The sequence below is a fragment of the Mesoplodon mirus genome, assembly GCF_964341445.2.
Source record: "Mesoplodon mirus genome assembly, chromosome: X".
In the NCBI taxonomy this organism is placed as follows: domain Eukaryota; kingdom Metazoa; phylum Chordata; class Mammalia; order Artiodactyla; family Ziphiidae; genus Mesoplodon; species Mesoplodon mirus.
Window position 1 is genome coordinate 8559499 of NC_138981.1, and position 22911 is coordinate 8582409.

Sequence of the window (22911 nt, forward strand, 5' to 3'; positions counted from 1 at the left end):
CCTATCTAAGAGAAAAAAAAATCTCCTTGTCATTGAGCTTGCATTTCTTGAATGAATATGAGGGTGAGAGCATCTTTACAAATATTTATAAATCATTTGAATTTCTTTTTCTGTGAGCTGCCTATAATTTGTCCACATTTTAATAATCTTCTTTCTCATATTAATTTGTAATAAAGCTTTGTATCGTAGAGAAGTTAACCTTTAGTTTGTGAAATGTGTTGTAAATTTCTACTTTATTTATTTACTTATTTATTTGCCACACAGATGATTCTATTTTTTTTTAACATAATGAAACAGGTCATTCTCTTTAAGATTTCTGGGTAGTGCCTTCCTCCATGTAAAAATATATTAATATCTAGCTATGTTTTGTTTTGGTGCATTTATAGTTTCATTTTTTAAATCTTCAAATCTTCCTTCCACATCAATTTATTTGGATGTAAGGAGTAAGGTCAGAATCCCGATTTTTCTCCTCAGTGGTTGTCTCACTGTCACAAATACAATACTAAGCCATCATTTCCCCCGACAAGAAATGCAATATTTATGTCATAAGTTCTCATTTATTTTAGCTCAATTCTGAACGCTATTGTCTCCCATTGATCTACCTACTGTGAGGCAGTACAATATTCTTTTAACTGCTTTAGTTTTATGACATTTTAATAAATGGATAAGGATAATTTCCATTTGACCTCTTTTTCAGATTTTCCCCTGCCTACTTACTCTCATATAATTATTCGCCAAGATGATGTTTAGATCAATTTAGTGATATTACAAAAACAAATTCTGTCGGTATGTTTTTTGGAATCACATTCTGTTTATAGATAATTTATGACATAATTGACATCTTTATATTATTGATTCTTTTTATTCAAGAAAAATATAAGTCTTTTATATTTATTTCTAACTTCTCATTCAACTTAGAGTCCATGGTCTGAGATTATAATAATTCCCTTGGATACTGTATTAGTTTCTTATGGCTGCTGTAACAAATGACCACAAACTTAGTGGCTTAAACAACTCAAATTTATTATCTGACATTTCTGGAGACAAGAAGTCTGAAATGGGTCTCACTGGGCTAAAATCAAGGTGTCAGCAGGGTTGCATTCCTTTCTAGAGACTCTAGGGACAATCTGTTTCCTTGCCTTTTTTAGCTTCTACAGGCCTCCTGCATTCCTTGGCTCATGGCCCCTTCCTCCATCATCAAAGCCAGCAACACTACATCTCTCTGACCATTCCTCCAAAGTCATATCTCTCTCAGATGGGAAAGTTTCTCTGCTTTTTAGTACCCATGTGATTAGTTTGGACCCTCCCAGATAATCCAGGATAATCTTGCTGTCTCAAGGACCTGAGATGATCACATCTGCAAAGTTCATTTTGGCATGTGAGGTAAATATTCAAAGGTTCCAGGCCATCTTTGAGGGGTGCAGTATTCTGCCTACCACAGATATACTCTCAACTGCCATGTTCCTCTCTACCATTATTGAACTCAACCAGAAAATCCTAACTCTACTGAGAGGAAATTTGGATTAAACAGGGCTGGGAAACTCAAACTACAAAATGGCGTGTTTGCTTTAGCAGTGTTTAGCTGCCCAGATGTTTATTTTGCAATTTAAACTCCCAGCTACTAACCTCAAATAGACCTTTAGGGCTGCTCTGCAATCCTGCAACATTGCTGGTCCATCAGCTTCCCTCTTTTCTATTCCTCTCCTCTTTCCTCAAACCTCCAGGACCTCCTTCCCAGCCCCACTCGTAGCAGATGAAATTGTTTACTATTTTGCTGTGAGTGAAGAGGCAATCTGGAGTGAAATTCCACATGCTCTCCCATCATCTTCTAATCTACCAACATCTGTACCCATATAACCAATATCCACCTACTACTAAAGCTCAGGAGGAGGTCAAACTCTCTATCTGTGCCTTGGATCCCACCACTGGGAATAACCCCAGTAATTTCCCAACCCACCAATCTTCTGTTCTTCCCTCTCTATGGTGAATACCAGCAGCTGATGAATATGTTATATTATCATTCATCTGAGCCCTGGAAACACCAGTCTCATAGAGGAAGAGGGTCCTCCAAACAGATACCTGTAAATAAATTCCTACAGTCATCCTAATGTGTCAAAGAACAAAAATGTGAGCTTGAGTATGTTTCCATTTTCATTGTACTCACTATCTCACTAGGCTTGGTATCATTTCTTTAGGTTCTAGGCCCCAGCAACTATTTATTTTCCTGAGTAAATTATGCATACAGTGAATATGAACCCTGTTTAGAACCTCCACTTAGGGGTTTACATGGAACCAAGTGGCTACCCTTGGACCAAAGCTGCCATCATAGCACTCAGCACCGGCCATGCATTTGAAAGATCTTGGTAAATATTCAATGTCTATAATCATCTTCCCAAAACAATAGTTTCAGAACTCTTTGGTGATGTCTGTTTTTTTCCACCCAGCCACACAGTTCCTTCTCTCCTTCATAAGTAAGAAATTATTTGTAAACTATTAGCTCCTACTATGATGGAAAATATCAAAATAACTCCTGTAACCCAAACATCTTTGAATATCTTGATAGAACAAATCTTTCCCTGAATGTACTAGGACCAACATAGTCTCATAAATAAGCAATGGAGACAGAGCTTCCAGCAGATAAGTTTTATAAAATTCTCTGTTTGGTAAAGGTTATTTATTTAGTGGACTCTATAAAAAGCAAGAACAAAGAGAAACATCAAATTAACTGGATTTAAAAACAAAGCTACAAAGAATATTTTTTCCTTGGTATCTCATCTGATGTGCATCCAATCTGATTTTCACATAACTTTTTAGAGTCATCATTCCCTTCACTATAAATTTGGTTTGCCAGAAACATTTCTATTAAAAATTTTTCTTAGGAACTGAAAGAACATCTGTTCTTGTAAAAGGGATACAGGACGATTGGGCCCCACCTGGGCCACCTTGTGAGTTAATGGGGAGGCGAGGGCAGGCCTCATCTCCACCCTAAAACCAAACCAAGACAAGATGAGGCAGAATGAGAAGGTCTTAGGGAGAAGCAGCAACCTGACCTGATGGTGATTAGCACTCATTTTTCACCCATTGCCAAAGGGATTTTCTTCTCACTTTACCTGAGGATCTCTGTGTTACATTAGTATGAAAAGATATAACAGGGGTAGGAATTTCCTCCTGGAAGGAACTGGCTGTGGTTGTGGTGTCAAGTAGCACATGATGAGAAAGCCAAGGGAGCCAGGCATCCATCAGTGAAATGTGCCTGTCCACCAGCCTCTTGGCCTAACCTACCTCTCCCTTCTCCTGAACTCTTTCATGACCTCCAGCAGAGTCCGAGATTCCAGCTTAAAGAATGAAAGTGGCCCCTCTAGCCACTTCTATTTAACACAATATTGGAAGTGCTGAACACAGCCATCAGACAAGGAAAAGAAATAAAAGGCATCCACATTGGAAGGGAAGAAGTAAAACTGTCATTATTTGCAGAGGACATGATATTTTATATAGAAAACCCTAGGGACTTCCCTGCTGGCACAGTGGTTAAGAATCCTCCTGCCAATGCAGTGGACACGGGTTCCGGCCCTGGTCCGGGAAGATCCCACATGCCGCGGAGTAACACAGCCCATGCCCCACAACTACTGAGCCAGTGCTCTAGAGCCCACGAGCCACAACTACTGAGCCCGTGGGCCTGGAGCCTGTGCTCCGCAACAAGAGAAGCCACCACAATGAGAAGCCCGCACACCGCAATGAAGAGTAGTCCCTGCCCACTGCAACTAGAGGAAGCCCGTGTGCAGCAATGAAGACCCAATACAGCCACAAATAAATAAATAAATAAATAAATAAATAAATAAATAAATAAAAAAGAAACCCCTAAAGTCTCCACCAACATACTATTAAAACTAATAAATGAATTCAGTAAAGCTGCAAGATACAGTATTAATATACAGAAATCTGTTGCTTTTCTACACAGTAATAACAAAGTATCAGAAAGAGAATGTGAAAATCAATCCCATTTAAAATCACATCAAAAAGAATAAAATACTTAGGAATAAACTTAACCAAGGAGATGAAAGACCTTTACTCTGAAAACTGTAAAACACTGGTGAAGAAAATTGAAGATGATACAAAGAAATGGAAAAATAGCCTGTGCTCTTGGATTGGAAGAATTAATATTGTTAAAATGGCCATACAATCCAAAGCAATCTACAGATTTAATGTGATCCCTATCAAAATACCCAAGACATTTTTCACAGAACTAGAACAAATAATCCAAAAATGTATATGGAACCACAAAAGACCTGGAGTTGCCAAAGGAATCTTGAGAAAAAAGAACAAAGTTGGAGGTATCACTCTCGCAGTCTTCAGACTATACTACAAAACTACAGTAATCAAAACAGCGTGGTACTGACACAAAACCAGACACATAGAGAGAGCCAAGAAATAAACGCACACACCTCTGGTCAATTAATCTCTGACAAAGGAGGCAAGAATATACAATGGAGAAAAGACAGTCTCTTCAATAAGTGGTGCTGAGAAAATTTAACAGCTACATGTAAATGAATGAGATTAGAACATTTCCTCACACCATATACAAAAATAAACTCAAAATTCTGTGTGGTCACTGTTTTTGTGCTACTCTTTCTAGTCAACAAAACTGAGCCTCCTACTACAGAGGTAAATTGCCCAAGCTCACATGTGGAGGGGGGAGGGGGTGACCGGACAAGTCCTCATATTCTGGTCTTCAGACTCCCAAGCCAGTGCCCTTTCCATCAGACACAGGTGAGCCCAGAAAATACTGCACCAACACTGCTGTTAACGGAATGCAAGCACATGTGTTCATGTGTATATTAAGGTTGCTCAGCCTCTACCCTTGGGCCCTTGGGCCCTTGGGCCCTGACAATGCTTGCTGTGGGGGACTGTCCAGTGTATTGCAGGATGTCTAACAGCATCCCTGGCTTCCATCCAGTAGATGTCAGCTGCATCCTTCCTCCAAGCTGTGAAAACTGAAAGTGGAGCCAGACATTGCTAAATTTTACCTGGGGAATGGGGGAAAACCATCCCTGGTTGAGAACTACATATCTATGTGTATGTGTGTATATATGATATGAATGATTTTATGAATATTCATGAAGCATCCCCTCAACTCCCTAAAAAAAGAAAACAAAGGAGAAGTTCTGCAGATACTGAAATCTTCCAAGGCAATCTTCTAGCGTTCAGATGCTTGCTATCGCTCTCCTGCCTCCCTTTAAGTTTTAGGCACAGCAGCCAATGTTGCGTTTTTATGGCAGGTTTACTCTATTTGTATAACATCACAACTTTTCACTTCACCTCAAATTACCTTTCGGCTACACACTAATACACATTAAAAAGTACCTTTATAGAAGATAGTCAACATTCAGAAGCAGGCTTTACAGATCAAAGGATTTCAAATACATGCTTCTCATCTTTACCAGAGTCAGGATCTGTGTTTGTAAAAACATCAGACAACCAGGCCTGCCCTGGCTCCAGTGTCATAGTGGTGAACCCCAACAGAGACAGGCCAGGTGAAAGACTGGATAAAAATGAGTTAACATTGGTATAATCACTGATCCTGAGTTTGCATAAGGTCAAATGAGAAGTTTAACGGACTGTTAAAACATTCTTTTCAACTGCTTATTTTGAAATCATATTGAGATAGACATGGTTTTTCTTCTAACCCTTTAAGTTGACCTTTCTGAAACTTCTTTTTAATTGGTTGTGCTGAAGCCACGTAGACCGCTGAGATACACATGGCTTTCCCCTTTAATGCCTCAAGTTGATCTTCCCTTTAAATACACATATTAGTCGACATGTAAACTGCCCCACTTGAACACATCTTTCAAAATGGTTGCCAGTGCCAGCCAGTGACCCAGAAGCTATAGCTTCCTTCCTGTGTTAATAGTGGGGTTGAGAGGACTCTGCAGCTTGGGGCCCTGGCAGAGCAGGTGTTTGACTTCCAGCATCCCCCATGTGATGGCAGATGGGGCCTTACCTTTGGGAATGGTGATCTGACAGCTCAGGTCACAGTCCTGCTGCAGCTGATAAAAAGCCACTTCCTGCAGCCGGGCTCGCTCCAGCTCTGAGAGGCTCTGGATGGGGACTGACCTCAGCCGCACGCTGCGACCCGACATACTGTTCCACGTGAAGTCACCCTGCAGATCAAGGGGAAGAACATCAAGGGTCACACAGTAATCTTGGCACAAGCCTCAGCCTCTCTCTCGATCGGTCATAAAGTCAAGCAAACTTCATTTTTATGTTCCCAAACTGGCTCTCAATCTCTAAAATCGAATCCACTCTTACCTAACTGTGGATTTACTCCATCCATTGCAAACATCAAAATCTGGAGTATCTGCTAGGTCATCTGATCCCATAAAATGATGCAAAGAAAACTATGTGGAAAGCTGCTTCAGGGGTCCTGCCTCCTCTCTTTTATGGGAACACATGGGAACTTTTCGGTTTTTATTTCTCAGTAACAGGAAAAACTACTGCTAATTGCCATTGTGCACACTAGACATAGGAGGGTAAACGTATATTGATAGCCTACCATGTACCAGCAATGTGCCAAGGGCTTTTTAGTTACTTCCTTTATATAATAATACAATCTAGTATATTTATTATATATGACATAATATATTATTATTATATATACTTCATACTTACGATACATTATTGTAATATATACTTAGGATATATTATGTTGATATTATAGCAATGTATAGTATATATAAATATAATATAATATAATATAGAAGAAATTGAGGCTTAGGAAGGTTAAGTAATTTTTGCCAAATTGTAAAACTTACAAGATTTGAAACGAACCAGGACTCGAGCTAAAACATCTTAGGCTTTTAAATTCTATGCTAAATTGTAACCACTGAGTTTCTATTTAGAGCAGTCTAATGAGCTATTTTGATCACAGTAAGTATAGAGATATGATCAATAAAAGCTACACATATTTATAGAGACGTTTCATGCTAAAATACTCCACATCAAAGAATCAAAGCAAAGATTCCCACAATCCTGAGTCTATCTGTGTGCTCACGTACACATCTCAGATTTCACACCTATGAGAGTGAATATCTCTACCCTTGATGCAGACAGTGAGAAAGCGATGACCTAAGAAACAATACTTCACCATCCTCTGAAGCCCAATGTCCCCTCACTGAGGAGGAATTCCTACGAATCACAGATATCAACTAGTGCACAACAGCTTTGAAGAGGTATCTACTGTTTCCTTAACAATCAAGAAAAATTCTGGGAGAAGGAATAGTGCTGGGCCCTATAGACACTGCCAGGGATTTCTTGTGGATGTGGGGAACATTTAAGGAATCCCAGAAGACTTCACCATCCTCATTATTCACCTTAAAGAAGAGAGACAGAAAGGCTGGCCCCAGAGACTGCTAAGACACCTGTGTTCCCTACTGGTAGCAAATTCCTGCCTAGAAGGTTCATTCCAAAGAGTGAACGGCACTATGTTAATTCTTTGCTATTTTTTTCCTCTTTATCTGGGATTTCATTGATTTATTTATTCATTCATTTAACAAATGGAGATATCATACTCTAGTAGGGGCAGAAAATAAACAAGGGTAAGTAAAGAATGTAGCGTGTTAAGTAATGATAACTGCTAAGGAGGGAACAAAAAGCAGGGAAGGGGCCAGCAGTGTGAGCAGAGGACAGGGATTTACACTATTAGATGGAAGTGCTGGGAAAGACCTCACAGGGAAGTCCAGGATTGAGCAGAGGTTAAAGGAGATGATGAATTTTTGTTTGTTTGCCTTCACACCTGTGCATCTGCATCCAGTGGGTGAGGAGGACTGCCAGGGACCCAGGAGGGGCACAGGGAACAGGGTGTGGGAATGGGTCAGGGCCGAGGAGTGAGTGCGTAAATCTAGGCAAAGCAGGTAGGCTGCAGTCACATTTGGTGAACTGAAGAACATTCTTCCAGGCCCAGTGTATTTTGGATTTTTTTTCTTTTTTCTTTTTGGTATAGCTGGACTAACCACAAGTTTAGACAGGAACTGGGGACTTAAGTGTTGGGTGTACCTCTCACTCACACCCTTTAAGCTTAGGGCACCACAGGTACAATATCAGTGAATTGCTTTCCCCTCACCCCAAATGGGAAGTTCCAGATGAGTTGGTGATTTTTAAATATGAAGTTTAGGTATCTAAGGGAGCCCGCTGCTACTTGAAGTGTCAAAATGGAATTACATATCTATTCTTAAATGCATTTAAAAATATGCCCTCTGATGGGCTCTAGTATCTGTAGCAAGGGTTGGCTATCTTTTTCTGTAAAAGGCCAGATAGTAAATATTTCAGGACTCGTGGGCCATGTGGTCTCTGTCAAAACTACTCAGATCTGCCTTTGTGGCATAAGAGCAACCATAGACAGTTTATGAATGAATGGGTGTGGCTGTGTGCCAGTCACACTTCATTTACAAAAATAGGTGGAAGGCTGGATTTGGACAGTGGGCTGTAGTTTGCCAACCTTTGAACAATAGCTCATGACTGAAATAAAATAAATCAATCCCTAGAAGACACATTTTATTTTTATTTAGTATGACCTCCTGCATAATTAATTCAAGCAAAATTCAATGAGCACCTATTACATGCTAAAAACAGTACTAGGCTTGGGATTATCAAAATGACAACACAGTCCTTGTTCTTTTTTGTTTTTTTTGTAACCAACTGACTCACATTGTAGTAAATACAAAGTAAAGCAATGATCTTGGCTTGAGCTGTCTAGTTCAGTGATCGGGTGGAACGTCACACACAAGCTCAGTCACTGCAAACAATGGTTTTCTGGCTGTGACCACCAGCTGTCACTTCTAACATAGTAGAATCATGTTAGGGGGAATGGAAAAAGTGGGCACCACTTCTTACCATGTTCTCCCTAGTACTGCCAGTCTCCCTCTGCCCCTGTGTTGGATACAGCAGAGATCACCCACCAATCAGCCCAAGGCAGGTCAACAGGGAGGGGCCAATCACTCTGTTCTCCAACTACAGCCAGACTCACCTCCACAGCAGTACCTGTGGCTCTAGCCTGGACTCCTGTACAGGAGTCTGGCTCTGGCAGTGGCAGCTGGAAGAGGGTAATAGGACCTCCTGCTGAATGAAGGAAGTTGGGTGAATGAATGGGTCAGCTGCAGGGGTCACTTGCAGAGGGACTGGAGTGATAAGAAAACAACTCATTCAGGCAGATACTTCTGATATCTCCCAAACCTGCCTGGGGCAGGAGGGGAAGCCATCTCCCATGGGAGAGAAGTCAATGGGGTGGAAGGCCATATTCTCACTACTGAGTCTTTCCAGGAGCCAGCGCTTCAAGGCACAAGGCTCCTGTTTCCTTCTCTCCACCCCCCCACTCTTTCCACTCTCACTCCTTGTGTTTCTTCTTTTTCTTCTTCTTTGCTGCCTTGCTCTCTTTTGACGTGTGCCTTGCCCTCTTGCCTGTATCACTCTCAGAGTCTGAGCTGTCAGAGTCAGATGACTTCCTGTCTCTATGTTTCTTTTTCTTCTTTTCCTTCTTTTTCTAGAAGAATTTCTCGTGGGGTCAGGCTTTTCAAACTCTGCTGACTTTGCCTCTTCCTACTCCTCTTCCTCATCAGGTATCAGAGAGTACGTGGTCCCACCTGGTTGCATGAAACAATCCTTTGCAAAGTGGCCTTTACAGCCACACTTCTTGCAGGTAGTGGTCAGGACAGCCTCGAGGGTGATCTTCTGCCCAGTGTAATCCTGGAAGGACCGCCTCTGCCTCTCTTCTTCTTCAGTGATAACGTTGTTGGGGTCAAGGTCCTTCCCAGCCCCTTGGTTGACAACTTTCATGGAGAGGGATACTTTTATCCTTTCGTTTTTCATCTCTTGTCCAATAAGCTTCACCCACACTTTGTCTCTGACATCTACTATCTCGGAGGGCTTATCCACGCGACAGGATGACATGTGAGTTCGATGGACCAGACCTTGCTTCCGACAGCCTGGGATTTTGATAAAGGCTCCGTAGTCTGTCACCATAGCAACCTCTCCTTGGAAAATAGTGTAGAGAGCAGGCAAGTTCTCCATGGTCTCGGGTCTTCCTGAATTCATCCTTAATGTTCTATGGTTCCTCCATTTCTCTTCTGCTAAAGCTAATTCAAGTGTCTCGGTGTCAGCGTCTGGTCTCCACACTGCAGCCAGTCCTTGTTCTTAAGGAGTTAAATTTTGGTAGGAAGAACACACTCGGTTCATGAAATACAGAGATTATGATACTAGGAGTAAGTACCAAATGCAATGGGATGCCTAGGAGAAAAGGCTTTGACATCTATCTGGGGATCAAGGAAAGCTTTATAAGAAGGCAGTGTTTCACAGGAGACCCGTAAGTTGAATAAGAGGGGTAAGGGTTGGCTCTGTAGAAATGCAACACTGGAAAAAACAGTTGGTGCCAAGGCAAATGAATTTGACAGAACGGCCTTGTTTGGGGGAAATTACAAGGCTAGAAGGAAGGAAAGAGCAGGAGGCGAAGCCACGCAGAAATCAGGGCCATATCCTGGAGGGCTTTCTCAGCAGGCTTTGCAAAGTAGATTGGATTTTATTCAGCAGGTGATGGCTAGTCATTAAGGAACCTTGAGTAAGAGGAACATGATCAGATTTGCATATGGGAAAGATGACTGGAAACACATTTCTAAGGGAATTGAGGGAGGGCGCAAGCCAAAGATGCAGAGATCAGAAGAGACACTGGGCTAGGTATGATGCTGATTCAAATTTGAACAGATAGGGAGATACTTAGAACCACAGAGATGCTTGGGGACAAACTGTATGTAGTGGAGGGTAGGGAAAGGAGTAATCTAGGATGACTTAAACATTTCAGGCTTGAGCAACTGGGAGGATGGTACACTAAATCACCAAGATGAGGAAGGGCAGAAGGGAGAAGAAAGATGTTCAAATTTGACATTTTGAAAGTGATATTTTATCTCTAAGAAAGAAATAAATAAAACACATTACCAAATCTGGCAAAATAGAATCAGGCCAGTATACATCTTTCCTGAGCCTTCATTTTCTTCTCCCAACGCAATCAAGTAATACATAGTTCTGGAAACTGTTGACAAACGACTACACTTAGCATAATAAAAAAGTGAAGTGTGATGCTTTAAATTTCTCTGATTCTGTTATACATCATAGCCCACGACTCTTAACTTCGTAGACTTTTTAAATTCTTTGGGAAATTTGGAATTATCAGCCAAAAGAGAGAAAAGGCTTGGTCTATTTGTAATGACTTGAATTTATGGAGTTGTTGTCTCCTAAGACTTTAGTTCTTATAGCAGCTGATGGCTCAGGAGAAGGCTACAGCCAAATCCCAGAAAGAGAAAAGAGTGTGGCGCTTTCTTGAAAGCAGGGCAGCTGCATTGATCAGGCTTTGGAAGAGTCATTTCACAAAGGAGGTAATACTGTCCCCAGAGCCAATTGGTTCTTAAACCCATCCTTAGCACATGGCTGAAAAAACAATTTTCTTGGGAGAGAAGGTCATCAAATAATTAACACATAGGGACTTCAAAGATATATCCAAAGCTACCTATTATCAAATGTGTGGCATCTTAAAAAATATCAGTTACATTTTTGATTATGGGTAATGGACCAAGTTGCTTCATAATCCATTTTATACCACAAACTTGAATAACTGAAGCCTGAAGTGTTCATACAAACCTGGAAAAGTCTGTGTGGGCCACTCCAGTTCATCACCCTCCACCCTCCACCATCTCACTGTCTTTTGCCACCTGCCAATCAGCAGTCATGAATACATCAGATAATCTGCATCTTCCCCTATGTCCCAATTTTCTCACCGCTCCCAATCTATATTTCTACCCTTGTGAATTTTAATGATTTTTTTTCAGATTAAGCACATGCGATTTCAACATGTTTTTTAAAGTTGGAAATATGTGAGGTCCATTTTTGGGAAATTATAAAATCAACACAATGAACTGACAGGTTAAAACCATATTCCTTCAGAGTATCTTGGGATAAAGTCAGGAGGTATCAGTGACTGCCCTAAATGACATAGAACAGTGTTCTTCATTTTTATTTTTATCCTTAATGCAATATAGACATTTTGAGAATCAAGAGGCCTAATTTCAGAGCCAAGCGTACATACAGTCAAGGAAATATCACAACACAATGTCTGGGAAACTCTGCAAACATGTCTTAAAACTACAGTTGTATTGCTTTTTAAGGCGTGATAATTTAGTGTTGGCTCCCAATAAGTTACTTGGTCGAATGCATCCACATTCCTAATTTCAGTCCACATCATCTTTTAAAATTAATTTGTTTAAAGAGCCCTTTCTCAAAACATTCACCCAAGATTTATCCAAATTATCCCAAGGTTCAAATCAGAGTATTCGCAATGAAGTACCTAGAAGTCTAAAATCTAAAATCAGCCTGTTTCTCTCCCGCCTTCTCACCTCTCCCTTCAGGTTGCCACAGCTGAGGACGGAGTCCCCAGATGCGGCACCCGTGGGAACCACACAGACCAGACTTGCGAGGAGTCACCGAGCAAATCCATGAGGTTTCCACATCTCCTCAGTTGCCTCTTTCTAGAATTCCTAGGGGTCACAGTGTTTCTGTGCGTAAAATATGTTTGCCTTTATATTACGAAAATTGTCAAATATGAGCAAAGAAAGAGATTAGACTAATGACCTCGCAAAGGTTTTGAGGCAGGGGTCTGCTCTGCAGTTGAGCACCCGTTTTTTTTTTTTTTTGGTTTCCTGATTGACTGACCCATGCAGCCAGGATTGAGAACCACTGCACTCAAGGGTTGATCAGATTCAGGTTGGGTTGTAGTAAGTCTGCCGTTCCTAGAAAATTCAAGAAGTTCACCACCAAAGAAAGATGCAATTTTACCACAAGATGTTACTTTTTGAAACAAAATGTGAGCTTTATGACACTCAGGAGTAAGCATGATCTGCTTTCTTTTATTGAACAACAACAACAAATGACTTGAAGCAGACACTCAGAGTCTAAAGCCTATCCTCTTAGCCACTACAATATCCAGGCTGGCGGATACAAGGCTTGAGAGATGCCCTTCAGCCTGCATGTTGTTCTGCAGAGGTAGAGAGAAGTATAGTGTGGAGATACTGGATAGAAGGTGTGGTAGACGGAACAATAAGATGGCCACGTCTTAATTCCTAGAACCTGTGAATAGGTTACCTTACCTGGCAAAAGGGACTTTGCAGATGGGATTAAGTTAAAGGATCCTGAGATAGGGAGGTTATTCTGGATTATCCAGACGAGTCCAACCTAATTGTAAGAGTCCTTACCAGAGAGAGGCAGAGGTGGCTGTGTGTGTGTGTGTGTGTGTGTGTGTGTGTGTGTGTGTGTGTGTGTAGAGAGAGAGAGAGAGAGAGAGAGATTGATTTGAGGATACTAGGCTGACAGCTTTAAAGACGGAGGGAGGAGCCATAAGCCAAGAAATGCAGGCAGCTTCCAAAAGCTGGAAAAGGCAAGGCACACATTCTCCCCCAGAGCCTCCAGAGGAATGCAGCCTTTGATTTTAGCTGAGTGAGACTGACCTCCAGAACTGTAACACATTAAATTTCTGATGTTTTAAGTTTATGGTAATTTGTTACATCAGCAATAGGAAATGTAACAGAGAAGCAGTAGGAGACAGCATTAGAAGAGAAGGTTGGGGAAGGTCAAGGGGACTGAGTTCAGATGAGGATAAGCACCCAGACACTTAAGAAAGTAGGTCTTGACCTCCCATCAGAGTTTTATCTCCCTCTTTCCTGGTGCTACACTGCTGCTTCATACTACAGGTACCACCACCAATGGTTTGAACTGGAGAGGTTCCAAGATTGGAATTTTGAAAGCACTTTCCCCACTAAATAGAATTTTAGAAAGTTATACATAGTAAATATTTCAGGCTTGTGGTTCACATAGTCTTTGTCACAGCTACCCAGTTCTGCCAATGTAGCACAGAGGCAGCCATAAACCACATGTAAACAAAAGCTCCAATAAAATTTTACTCACAGACACTAAAATTCTAATCTCATCTAATTTTCAAGTCACAAAATATTATTCTTTTTTTTCAACCATTTAAGAATGTAATAACCATTCTAGGCACGTAGGTCATACAAAAACAGGCAGCAGGCTGGATTTGGCCCACTGGCTGCAGTTTGCCAACCCTTGATATAAAGAGATTGGGATCATTTAGGACCCTACACATATTTATTTAGCATCTACTACCATGTGGCAGAGACCCAGTCCCTAGCACTCTGCATCATGAGCTACATACATCAGCTAGATTCATGAGGGCAAGAACCTTGTCTGGTTTACTGACCTGGGTGTCCCCAGTATCCAAGATAGTACCTGGCAATTAATTATCACTGAAGAATAAATAATTCACAAGCAATAAATATTTGTCAGTCTAGGGACTACGTGAATCACGTACATCATGAGTTCAATAAGAAATTGGAAACTAACCAACTCAGGTAATATCGTATCTATGAGGGAAAATGTCTTCTGGATTTGAATAAACTGCTAAGAAACAGTGTTTTGAAACAGAGCCTGCTGATGAGCCCCAAAATGCCAGTATATGAGGGCAGAAAATATGCGTAAAAATATCGGACCTGAGGAATAATGAATCTATCACACTCATATATCAGATCTCTTATGAGCAGGAAGACACAAACACAAAGGTCAATGTTGCCCTGTGACCCACATGGGCCACGAAGTAATAAACAAGCACCCAGAAGCGCGCCAAAGCCCACCAGCGCAGCCTAGGATGTGTTTCTGGCTGTTCCTCAATTCTCAAATGCACATTCCAGTCCAGCATTTTTCTTTGCTGACTGTTTATCTCATAAATGGATGACTCATTTTAAGGCTCTCTGGATCCAGTTTTTGAGTGGTTGTCATAGGACTTTTTTTTTTTTAGATTGAAAGTGGATGATTTCTAATTTGTTTCAATTTTATAAATGTGAGGTTGAAAGTGGCCCAATGTTTCTGGATAGACAAAAGCCCTTGAGAGTTATAAAAATATCCTTTTTATTTTCGGGTACTATGGGACAGCATTAATAAAAGGTAACAATATGATACAAAAGGATATAGCACAGTGGTTCTTGGGGGTGATTTTGCCCTCTCAGGGGACATTGGCAATGTCTGGAAACATTTTTGGCTATCATGACTCTAGGGTGGGGTTTCCTACTGGCAACTAGTGAGTAGACATCAGGGATCTGCTCAACATCCTACAATACATAGGACAGCCCCCTGTGCCTGCAATAAAGAACTACCTGCCTCCAAATGTCCACAATGCAGAGATCGAGAAAACCTGGCATAGCGTAAGTTGGGTCTGCTGTTAGGCCCAAATTACACACAATCTCCTCAAAATGATGGTGTCAGAAGACATTAACACTCATATGAGTTTTGTTTATCATCAAAGGCATGCACCATGCACTATATACTCTTATGCGTGCTATGCATGATTATGTATATTATACATGTATTATTCTGTATATTATGGAAATAAATAAGCAGAATCATAGAAATTATTTAGAACTAGCATTAAGAAGCACAAACAACACAAACCAATTTAAAAGAGGCACACAAAAAGAGCCTCAATACAATAGAATCTTGATTAACTGGAGAACAACTCACCGAAAGCATTAACTAAAGAGATTTCCTTCCCACCAGAAGTATATGTCTCCACATTTAGAAAAAAAAAAAAGAAGCAAAAGGCAAACTGAAAAGCCAACCATCTAATATCTGTGATTTATTCAGAAAGGTCATTCTTTTGAGCTAAATTACATCTTTACAAACAGACTTGATTTTTCCCATGAAATAAACTTGATTGAAATACTTTTGGTTTTGGTCTACACCACATTGTTTTATTATGTCCTTGAAACTAATCTCTAATTGCAGCATCTCTTTAACCTCATACCACTATAAACTTCCCAAGGTCCAGTGAGCCAACAAGAAGTGATGCAAGGCTGCTCACAATATGGCCTGCAGACAATCGTTGTAAACGTGCAGGTTTCTGGGCTCTAAGGCAGATTTAGGGAACTAGGGTCACAAGGAACGGGGCCCAAGTACGTTCATCATAAACCGGAATCCTCGGGTGATTCTTATCTTTGCACAATAAAGATTGAGGCCCACTGGTATGGTAGTAAAGACTTGGATTCAAATAGCTATGAGCTCTTTGGCAAGATTCAGATTATCTCCAAGCCTCAGTTTTCTCACCAATAAGATGGAGCAAAGAAAAAGACTTAACTCCCAGGTTTGTAGTGATGGTATGAGACAATGCAAGTGAATTTCTTGCAGAGTGCTTATTAGCTCCCAGCAAGCCCTGAATATGTGGTAAAGTTATAATTAATTTTAATCATCATTCCTCTAAATTTGCGTCCCCTTTTTAAACCTGGCAGTTTTAGTGACACCAAAAACTCTTAAGAAATGTGTGTTGAATTCATGAATAAATGGTTCCACTATGCGTAAGATGCCTGTTCTACGTGTTTACAAGCCATCCAGCTGGATTGTGGTTCCATATAGGTGAGAAGCAGAAGCAAAGACCAGATCAGTAAGTTAAGGTCTGAAAAATGGCATGCCATTTAGATAAACCATGCCAGGGGCTGAATTTCTTTTGTTTTCTACTGTGGCCAGCTGTCATTTATTAATAATTAATAATTGCTGAAGCATGGCATAAGTTTAAATACCAGGCTCACAACCAACATGTCTGAAAAGGGCTGCCTAGTTCTTTGTAATTCCAAAATAAACACATCTCCAATGACAAGGAACTCCTTTCCTCATAAGCTTCTGGGCAAAGCCGAGGGTATCTGCATAACTGTCACACCCCTGTTTGGACTCTTAAAAGAGGTTATTCCTTTATGAACTCAACAAAATAACATTTGCTAATTCTTCTCTTGATTCTTCAAGCACTTCTTCTCAACAGATCTTTAGGAAAATTTAATACTTCTATATTGTATATAGTTTTTGTTTTATTTATCTATTCTGGTCCTTTTTTTTAAAAGCAGAAATTTTAGAAAAGTCTGAATGTTTGGTTGGTATAGCAGTCCATTTTAACCTTTTGCCTTAGTATATTTGCTATCGATTGCTACATAAGGGGTACCAAAATATGTTAGAGTAACATGATGGAAAAATGCACCTCACTCATTCAACAAATATTTAATCGGCACCTTCTACAAGCCAGGCACTATTCTACATACCGTGGATTTATTGGTGAACAAAACAAAGAGCCCTGCCCTCCAGGAGTGTCTAGGCCAGTAGGGGAAACTGATAAGAAACAAACATAATAAATGAGTAAATTACACAGCAAGTTACAAGGTGATAAGGCCTCGAGAAAAAGAGAAGGTAGATGAGTGTGAGGGGAATCAGGAGTGCTGGGAGGGTTTCCAGGGCAACCTTACTGTGAATGTGATATTTGAAGAAACTCTTATGGAGGTGAGGTAATGAGACAGGCAGATTTCAGGAGATGAGCATCCCAGGCAGGGGTGAGTTGACACGGGGGCAGCTTGGGGCAGTGGCTAAAAGCAAAGGTTGGCAAGCTAGGCTTCCTGGGCTTGAATCCCAGTTCTGCCACTTTCCAGCCATGTGGCTTTTAGCAAGCTTATTTTCTCTCCCCATGCTTTGTTTTCCTAATCTATGAAATGGGGATGATGACAAGCCAGGGCTTGGTAAACTACTGCCTGTGAGCCAAATCCCATCTACTGATTGTTTTTGTAAATAAAGTTTTATTGGCATATTGCCACAACCATTTCTTTAGGTATTGTCTATGACTGCTTTCATGCTACAGTGGAGGAGTTGAGTGGTTGTACCAGAGACTGTCTGGCCTGTAAAGGTGAAAATATTTACTATCTGGCTCTATAGAAAAAGTTTGCTGACCCCTGTACTAGACTAAAAGTAAAGGCACATCTATGATTAGGATTTGTCTTTGGGATCAACATTTTCCTCCTCTCCTAAGATTTTGTTTCTCTGGGCAACACCCCAAAGAACCTGTAAAGAGATCACATGACACAGTAAGGCTTGGGGATGTTGTAAAGTATGTAAAAGCTAGGGAGAAATAAAAGTGGTTATCTGCAAATGGCCTATTTATCTGGATTATTGATAAACCAAAGTAGAAATGAACATTGTCAAACCCAGTGCTGTGCTACCACCACTCAAAAAACAAAAAACAACACCAAAAAAACCCAGACATCACTCGTCACACACATCTTGTTTCCAGTGGAAAGAACCTTTCCAGTGGTTGGCATAGACGGGAAAAGAGCCACATATTCAAAGCTCCCAAAGGCAAAAACGTCAGAACAAAAGGCAAATTTCATTTCTGTGTATCCCTAGTTGAATTGTGGACTTGTCTACCAGCCACCAATTTAATTTTGAGTTTTATGCTTCACTTGACTCTTGGATGGGGAAGAGGTAAAAGAGCCTGCACAGATCCCAAGAGTGTGGAAAAGGGAAACACTTACAAGAATTAGAAACTTCTCAATGACAGCTCTAGCAGCTGATAGTTTTGCTTGTCTTTCTATAATTAAACTTAGTTCACTGAAATGAGAACGACAGACCTCCAGAGACAGACTAGACCTTGGAGATAATTGCTAACCACTCTGCTAGCTACTGTTCTAGGTCCTTTATTTATATTGACTCATGTAGTTCTTGCAGCAACTCTAAGGACTATGTTACCATTATTACCCCCATATTTCAGATGAGGAAATCTTAAGTGACTTGTCAAGATCACACACCTAGTAAATGGCAGAATTAGAATTTGAAGCATGGCTGCAGGTTCCAGAATCTAGACAGTAACTATCATAGGTATTTCACCACTTCTCCTGATAAGTCAATCCAACCCCTACCTTTACAAAGGAGCAAAGCAAAATCCAAAGAAGTTAGGTGACTCTGCAGTAGCAGAGTGGGATCTGGGTGGTAAGGGTCACATTCTGCCTTTTCCCACCACCGAGTCTTTTCATTCTGAGACATAACCTTATAATAGGGTAAACCAGATGATTTAAAAATCCAGAAGCTTAAGGTTTTCCTCTTTTTTAAAGCAGAGCACGTTCGGTTTATGATTAGCCTTATCTAATATCTGAGCTGTTCTCCAAAGCCCATATTTATCAGAGCCACGGCAACTAAAATGTTGCCCCAAGTTCAAGAAGTCTAGAGGGGAAGATAAGCCACTTTACCCTTTCAGACCTGAAAAACAGCCTGCACTGAATCTTTGGAGAAATCAGCCCAGTTCCGTTTCATCACGGCATGCTGCTTCCTGGTCCAGGTTGCTCATTTCAAGCTGCTCCAACATTGTCATTCAGTCTAAAAATAACGTTCTCATAAATCTCTATTGGCACAGACAGTACTTAGCTGTCACACATCTCAGACACTGATCAATCCACTTTTCTTCCCACATCACAAGACAAAGGTGGAACAATCACAACATTTTATCACAGTAATCTGGAAAAGAAATAGAAGTATAGATATTTATATTGCTTACCCATGAATTATATTCAGCTGTGTCTTTGCTGTCCTCTCTAATTTCACTGAACTAAGCTTGTAGTAGGAACTTGAGTCTGCTTGAAAAAAATTATTTTTTTTGGTGAAAACTGCATCCTGAAATGGCAGATTGCAACGAGTGTCTGAGAAATGGCCCAGCTGGCATAGCTGTGACTCCCACGATACCTTCTGTTGCCAGAGACCTCCGCTACCATGAGTCTTGGGGCCAAAAAAATGCAATCTTTTCATCGGACCATTGAGAAGTTCCTGTCCCTTCAGAACAGAGGCAGGCTGTGCCGCTGAGTGAGTGAGCATGTGAGTGTGTGTGTGTGTGTGAGAAAGGCAGTGCTAAGGGGGAGGGACAAAAAGAAGGCAGAGAAATTGAAACTGGATTTCCTGCTTTTTATTTTCATAGGACTATATTGAAGAGATATTCTGGAGTTCCAAAGGATTCCTCTTCAAAAAAAAATCCCCTTTTCCACAGGGATCTACACATGGTAATTGGATTGTAACTGTGTAAACTGTCCTTATTAGGAATCAACCAAAGAAGGACGGAAGCCTTGGGTAAAACCCCTGAGAGCATGATAAGGCACATAGGGTGCTTTCTTTGTTTAGGATAAATTCTCAATTCTTAAAAATTACATTTTAAAAACACCGCCTTCTTCCTTTTTCTAACACTAGAAAAAAACATTAAAAAACAAAACGGTTTCATTCTCCTTTATTCTCAAGTACAGCCCATGCTCTGAATCTTACGCTCTTTGTGGAACAACAGTCCTTGAGAAATTGTTCATTTCCTGAACAGAGGGTATAGAGGTCAGAGTGGGTGTAACCACGTGGCCATGTTTAAGAGGGTGCAGGTTGCCGGTGGAGGTGGCGGGGAGATAGTCATGAAGAGCGGAGAGAAAAGGAAAGATTTAAAACATATCCTGACCACTAATTACCTTGATCTCCATGTGTTCCACATGGCGCTGAACCAAAACTAACTCAAAAAGACATCTTTGTTTTCCAGTCAATATGAAGTTATAGTCCTCTTGTGGACTCAAGTGAATTCCAACAAAAGAACCACTGTGATTATAATTGACAGACTGAGAAATGATTTCATGGAAGACCTTACTGACTCAAAATTTAGGGACTCGGTCCATTTTTTTTACTAGGATTCTGTGAGGTGAATCATCTCTTGATGTAAGCCACACATAGCTTCTGTTGCTGCTGGTATTTAGTAAGAGGAAAGAATTTACAAACAATAAAATACGTCAGATGGTTTTCTTTACTAGAACAATTACACTTAAAGAGAAATTCAGAGTAAAAATTTTCCTGTTACGGCATATACCTTCGCCTCCGCTATCCCCACAACTCAGATGCTGAAAAGAGTCATCATTCCAGCAGATAATCAATATGGTTCATGTAATCTGGATACTCATTTATGGAATTTAAACCCTCAATTAAAGTTATTTAATATAATATTTCACATGAAATTGATAAAAACCTGGAGACAACACCTCTCAGAGCCACATGTGGTACTCCCAAGCATGGACCACACCTCTCAATATTCATGCCCTAGTGTCCCCTGCTCTTCATTCCTGACTGGCTCTGTGATCTGCTTTAGCCAATCAAATCTGGCAGAAACGATGGTGAGGTAATTCTGGACCTAAGACTTAAGAAGGCCTGACAATTTCTGCTTTTCCATTCTTGGGACCCTTGAACCACCGCGTCATAACTGTGGCTACTATACTGGACAGACCACGTGGAGAGGCCACATGGAGAGTGAGAAGAGCTTAGCTGTCCCAATGTCTCAGCTCCCAGACAACTTCCCAGTGGAGTGAAGCCTTATAAGCGACCACTGTCAAGGCCAGCAGAAGTGTCCAGCTGAGCCCAGGTCAGATTGCAGAACCGTTGGCAAATAAAACGGTGGTTGTTTTAAGCCACCAAGGTTGGGGTGGTTTGTTATGAGGCAGTGAATAAGCAAATCAACATCTTCTTGTGTTGAAGGTAGTGGAGCCACAGGATAAAACAGCCTGGGTCCTTGAATCCTGGTTTGGAACACAGCTGTGCCACCCATCGTAGACACTATGAAAATATGAGTGAGTAACAAACTGTATGGTGAGATTTGGGGATGTACATGATATGGCAGTCAACCTCACCTCCCTTAACTTCTTTTGTGCACACAGATCACAGTTCTAAACGGTTTGAATCTGGAGTCCTACCCCTGGGACCTCTCGTGTACTTCTCCCCACTGAATGACATGGCAGGTCATTCCTTCACTTTCTACGTTTTCACGTGGAAAGAGAGTAGCTGCTCAACCAGATGATAAAATAAAAACTATTCTTTATAGGTCATTTTGCAGAACATGTAGAAACTCTTTTATGAACAAGAGGATAAATATATGTTTAATGACATCCTCCAGGTTTTAAATAATATATAGTCAATATTTAGAAATAGGTGACGCTTTTCTCTTTCAGAATTATGACTTAATCTGATAAAATGGCAGAGTGAAATTTCATCTAGATCACAGTTATTACTGATAAAACTTTTGTTGGTCCAATTACCCTCTTTTGACCGGTACCATAGAATTGGCACTTGAGGTGTTGCTATTTTTTCTGATTGTACATAAAAAAAGTGAAAAATTGTTAAGGACATTTCAATCCTTCTGATACTGTACAGACTGCAGTGAAAATCTGATCTTTTAGTTTAATTATCAGGCTCTACTTTTGTATCGTTCAGAACTTTCAGAGGTGAGGTGACAAGTAAAAGCACAGAAGGACGATTCTGTATTCTCTTCCCGGCTGTCATTTGCTTCCCTAACCATAGCTATCTGTCCTCTCCCCGCCTCCAGCACTTGACTTTGGTCTAAGTTCTAGTATCCTCCTGCTACTACTGTAACCCACTTGCAGAGAAAGTAACTTTTAGATCCTTTAGATCTAAATATCTACCATCAAAGCCAAGCATTAGGTAACTGTAAACTGTTTCCAAATGCCATAGGTTTAACCCTTAGGCTGTATCACAGCATGCCAATGACATTTTCTTCAATGAGTCCCTTGGAAGACACGTGTGCAAAGTAAGTAGGACACAGAGCACCCAACAAGAATTGGAAGGCCTCTCTGTAACTGGGAGAAATCTGGTAAATGCATGGAGGGCAGCTGAGTCCCCAGAGCCTTTACGGAGCAGAGGCACAGAGATGTGCACAAATAGAGGCAGGGAAGCAGGAGGAAACAAACAGAAAGCTGATGGGCAATCACCTCCGGGAGCAAGGGTCAGGGCACTGGTGTTTGTTTGAAAGAAAGAGAAATAGTCACTTTAGGAAACCTCCCAAGTGTCATAGCCTTTACAAGTAGGAATATGCATGCTAAGTTTTTGGGTAGAGGTGTGACACAATGAAAGGGGTGTTTTAGGAAAGATGAATGATGCAGCGTGTTGCAGAACAGATGGGAAGGGGAGCGCAAGAGGACGTAAACGTAGAGGTCT

The 22911-nt window shown here is 40.8% G+C and overlaps 2 protein-coding genes across 4 annotated transcripts in view; both read right to left on the bottom strand.

The window, feature by feature from the left end:
- Window positions 1-22911, bottom strand: part of ARHGAP6 (Rho GTPase activating protein 6) — a 165048-nt gene that overhangs the window by 81564 nt on the left and 60573 nt on the right. The window contains exons 1-3 of one of the 3 annotated variants that reach the window (XM_082609415.1): window positions 19636-19723; window positions 19451-19526; window positions 5999-6158 (exon numbers count right to left, since the gene is read on the bottom strand). In XM_082609415.1, coding sequence (XP_082465541.1) covers window positions 5999-6137 — 139 coding nt within the window. In that variant the 5' untranslated portion in view covers window positions 6138-6158; window positions 19451-19526; window positions 19636-19723. Of the gene's footprint in view, window positions 1-5998; window positions 6159-19450; window positions 19724-22911 lie in introns of those variants that run through there. The other 2 variants (XM_082609414.1, XM_082609416.1) reach the window with 2 other exon arrangements.
- On the bottom strand, window positions 8683-10164 carry LOC309796779 (zinc finger CCHC domain-containing protein 17-like). The gene is made up of 2 exons (XM_082610126.1): window positions 9746-10164; window positions 8683-9517 (listed from the first exon to the last, which is right to left on the bottom strand). The coding sequence occupies exons 1-2, from the start codon at window positions 10081-10083 to the stop codon at window positions 9196-9198; spliced, it is 660 nt and encodes a 219-aa protein (XP_082466252.1). The 5' UTR covers window positions 10084-10164; the 3' UTR covers window positions 8683-9195.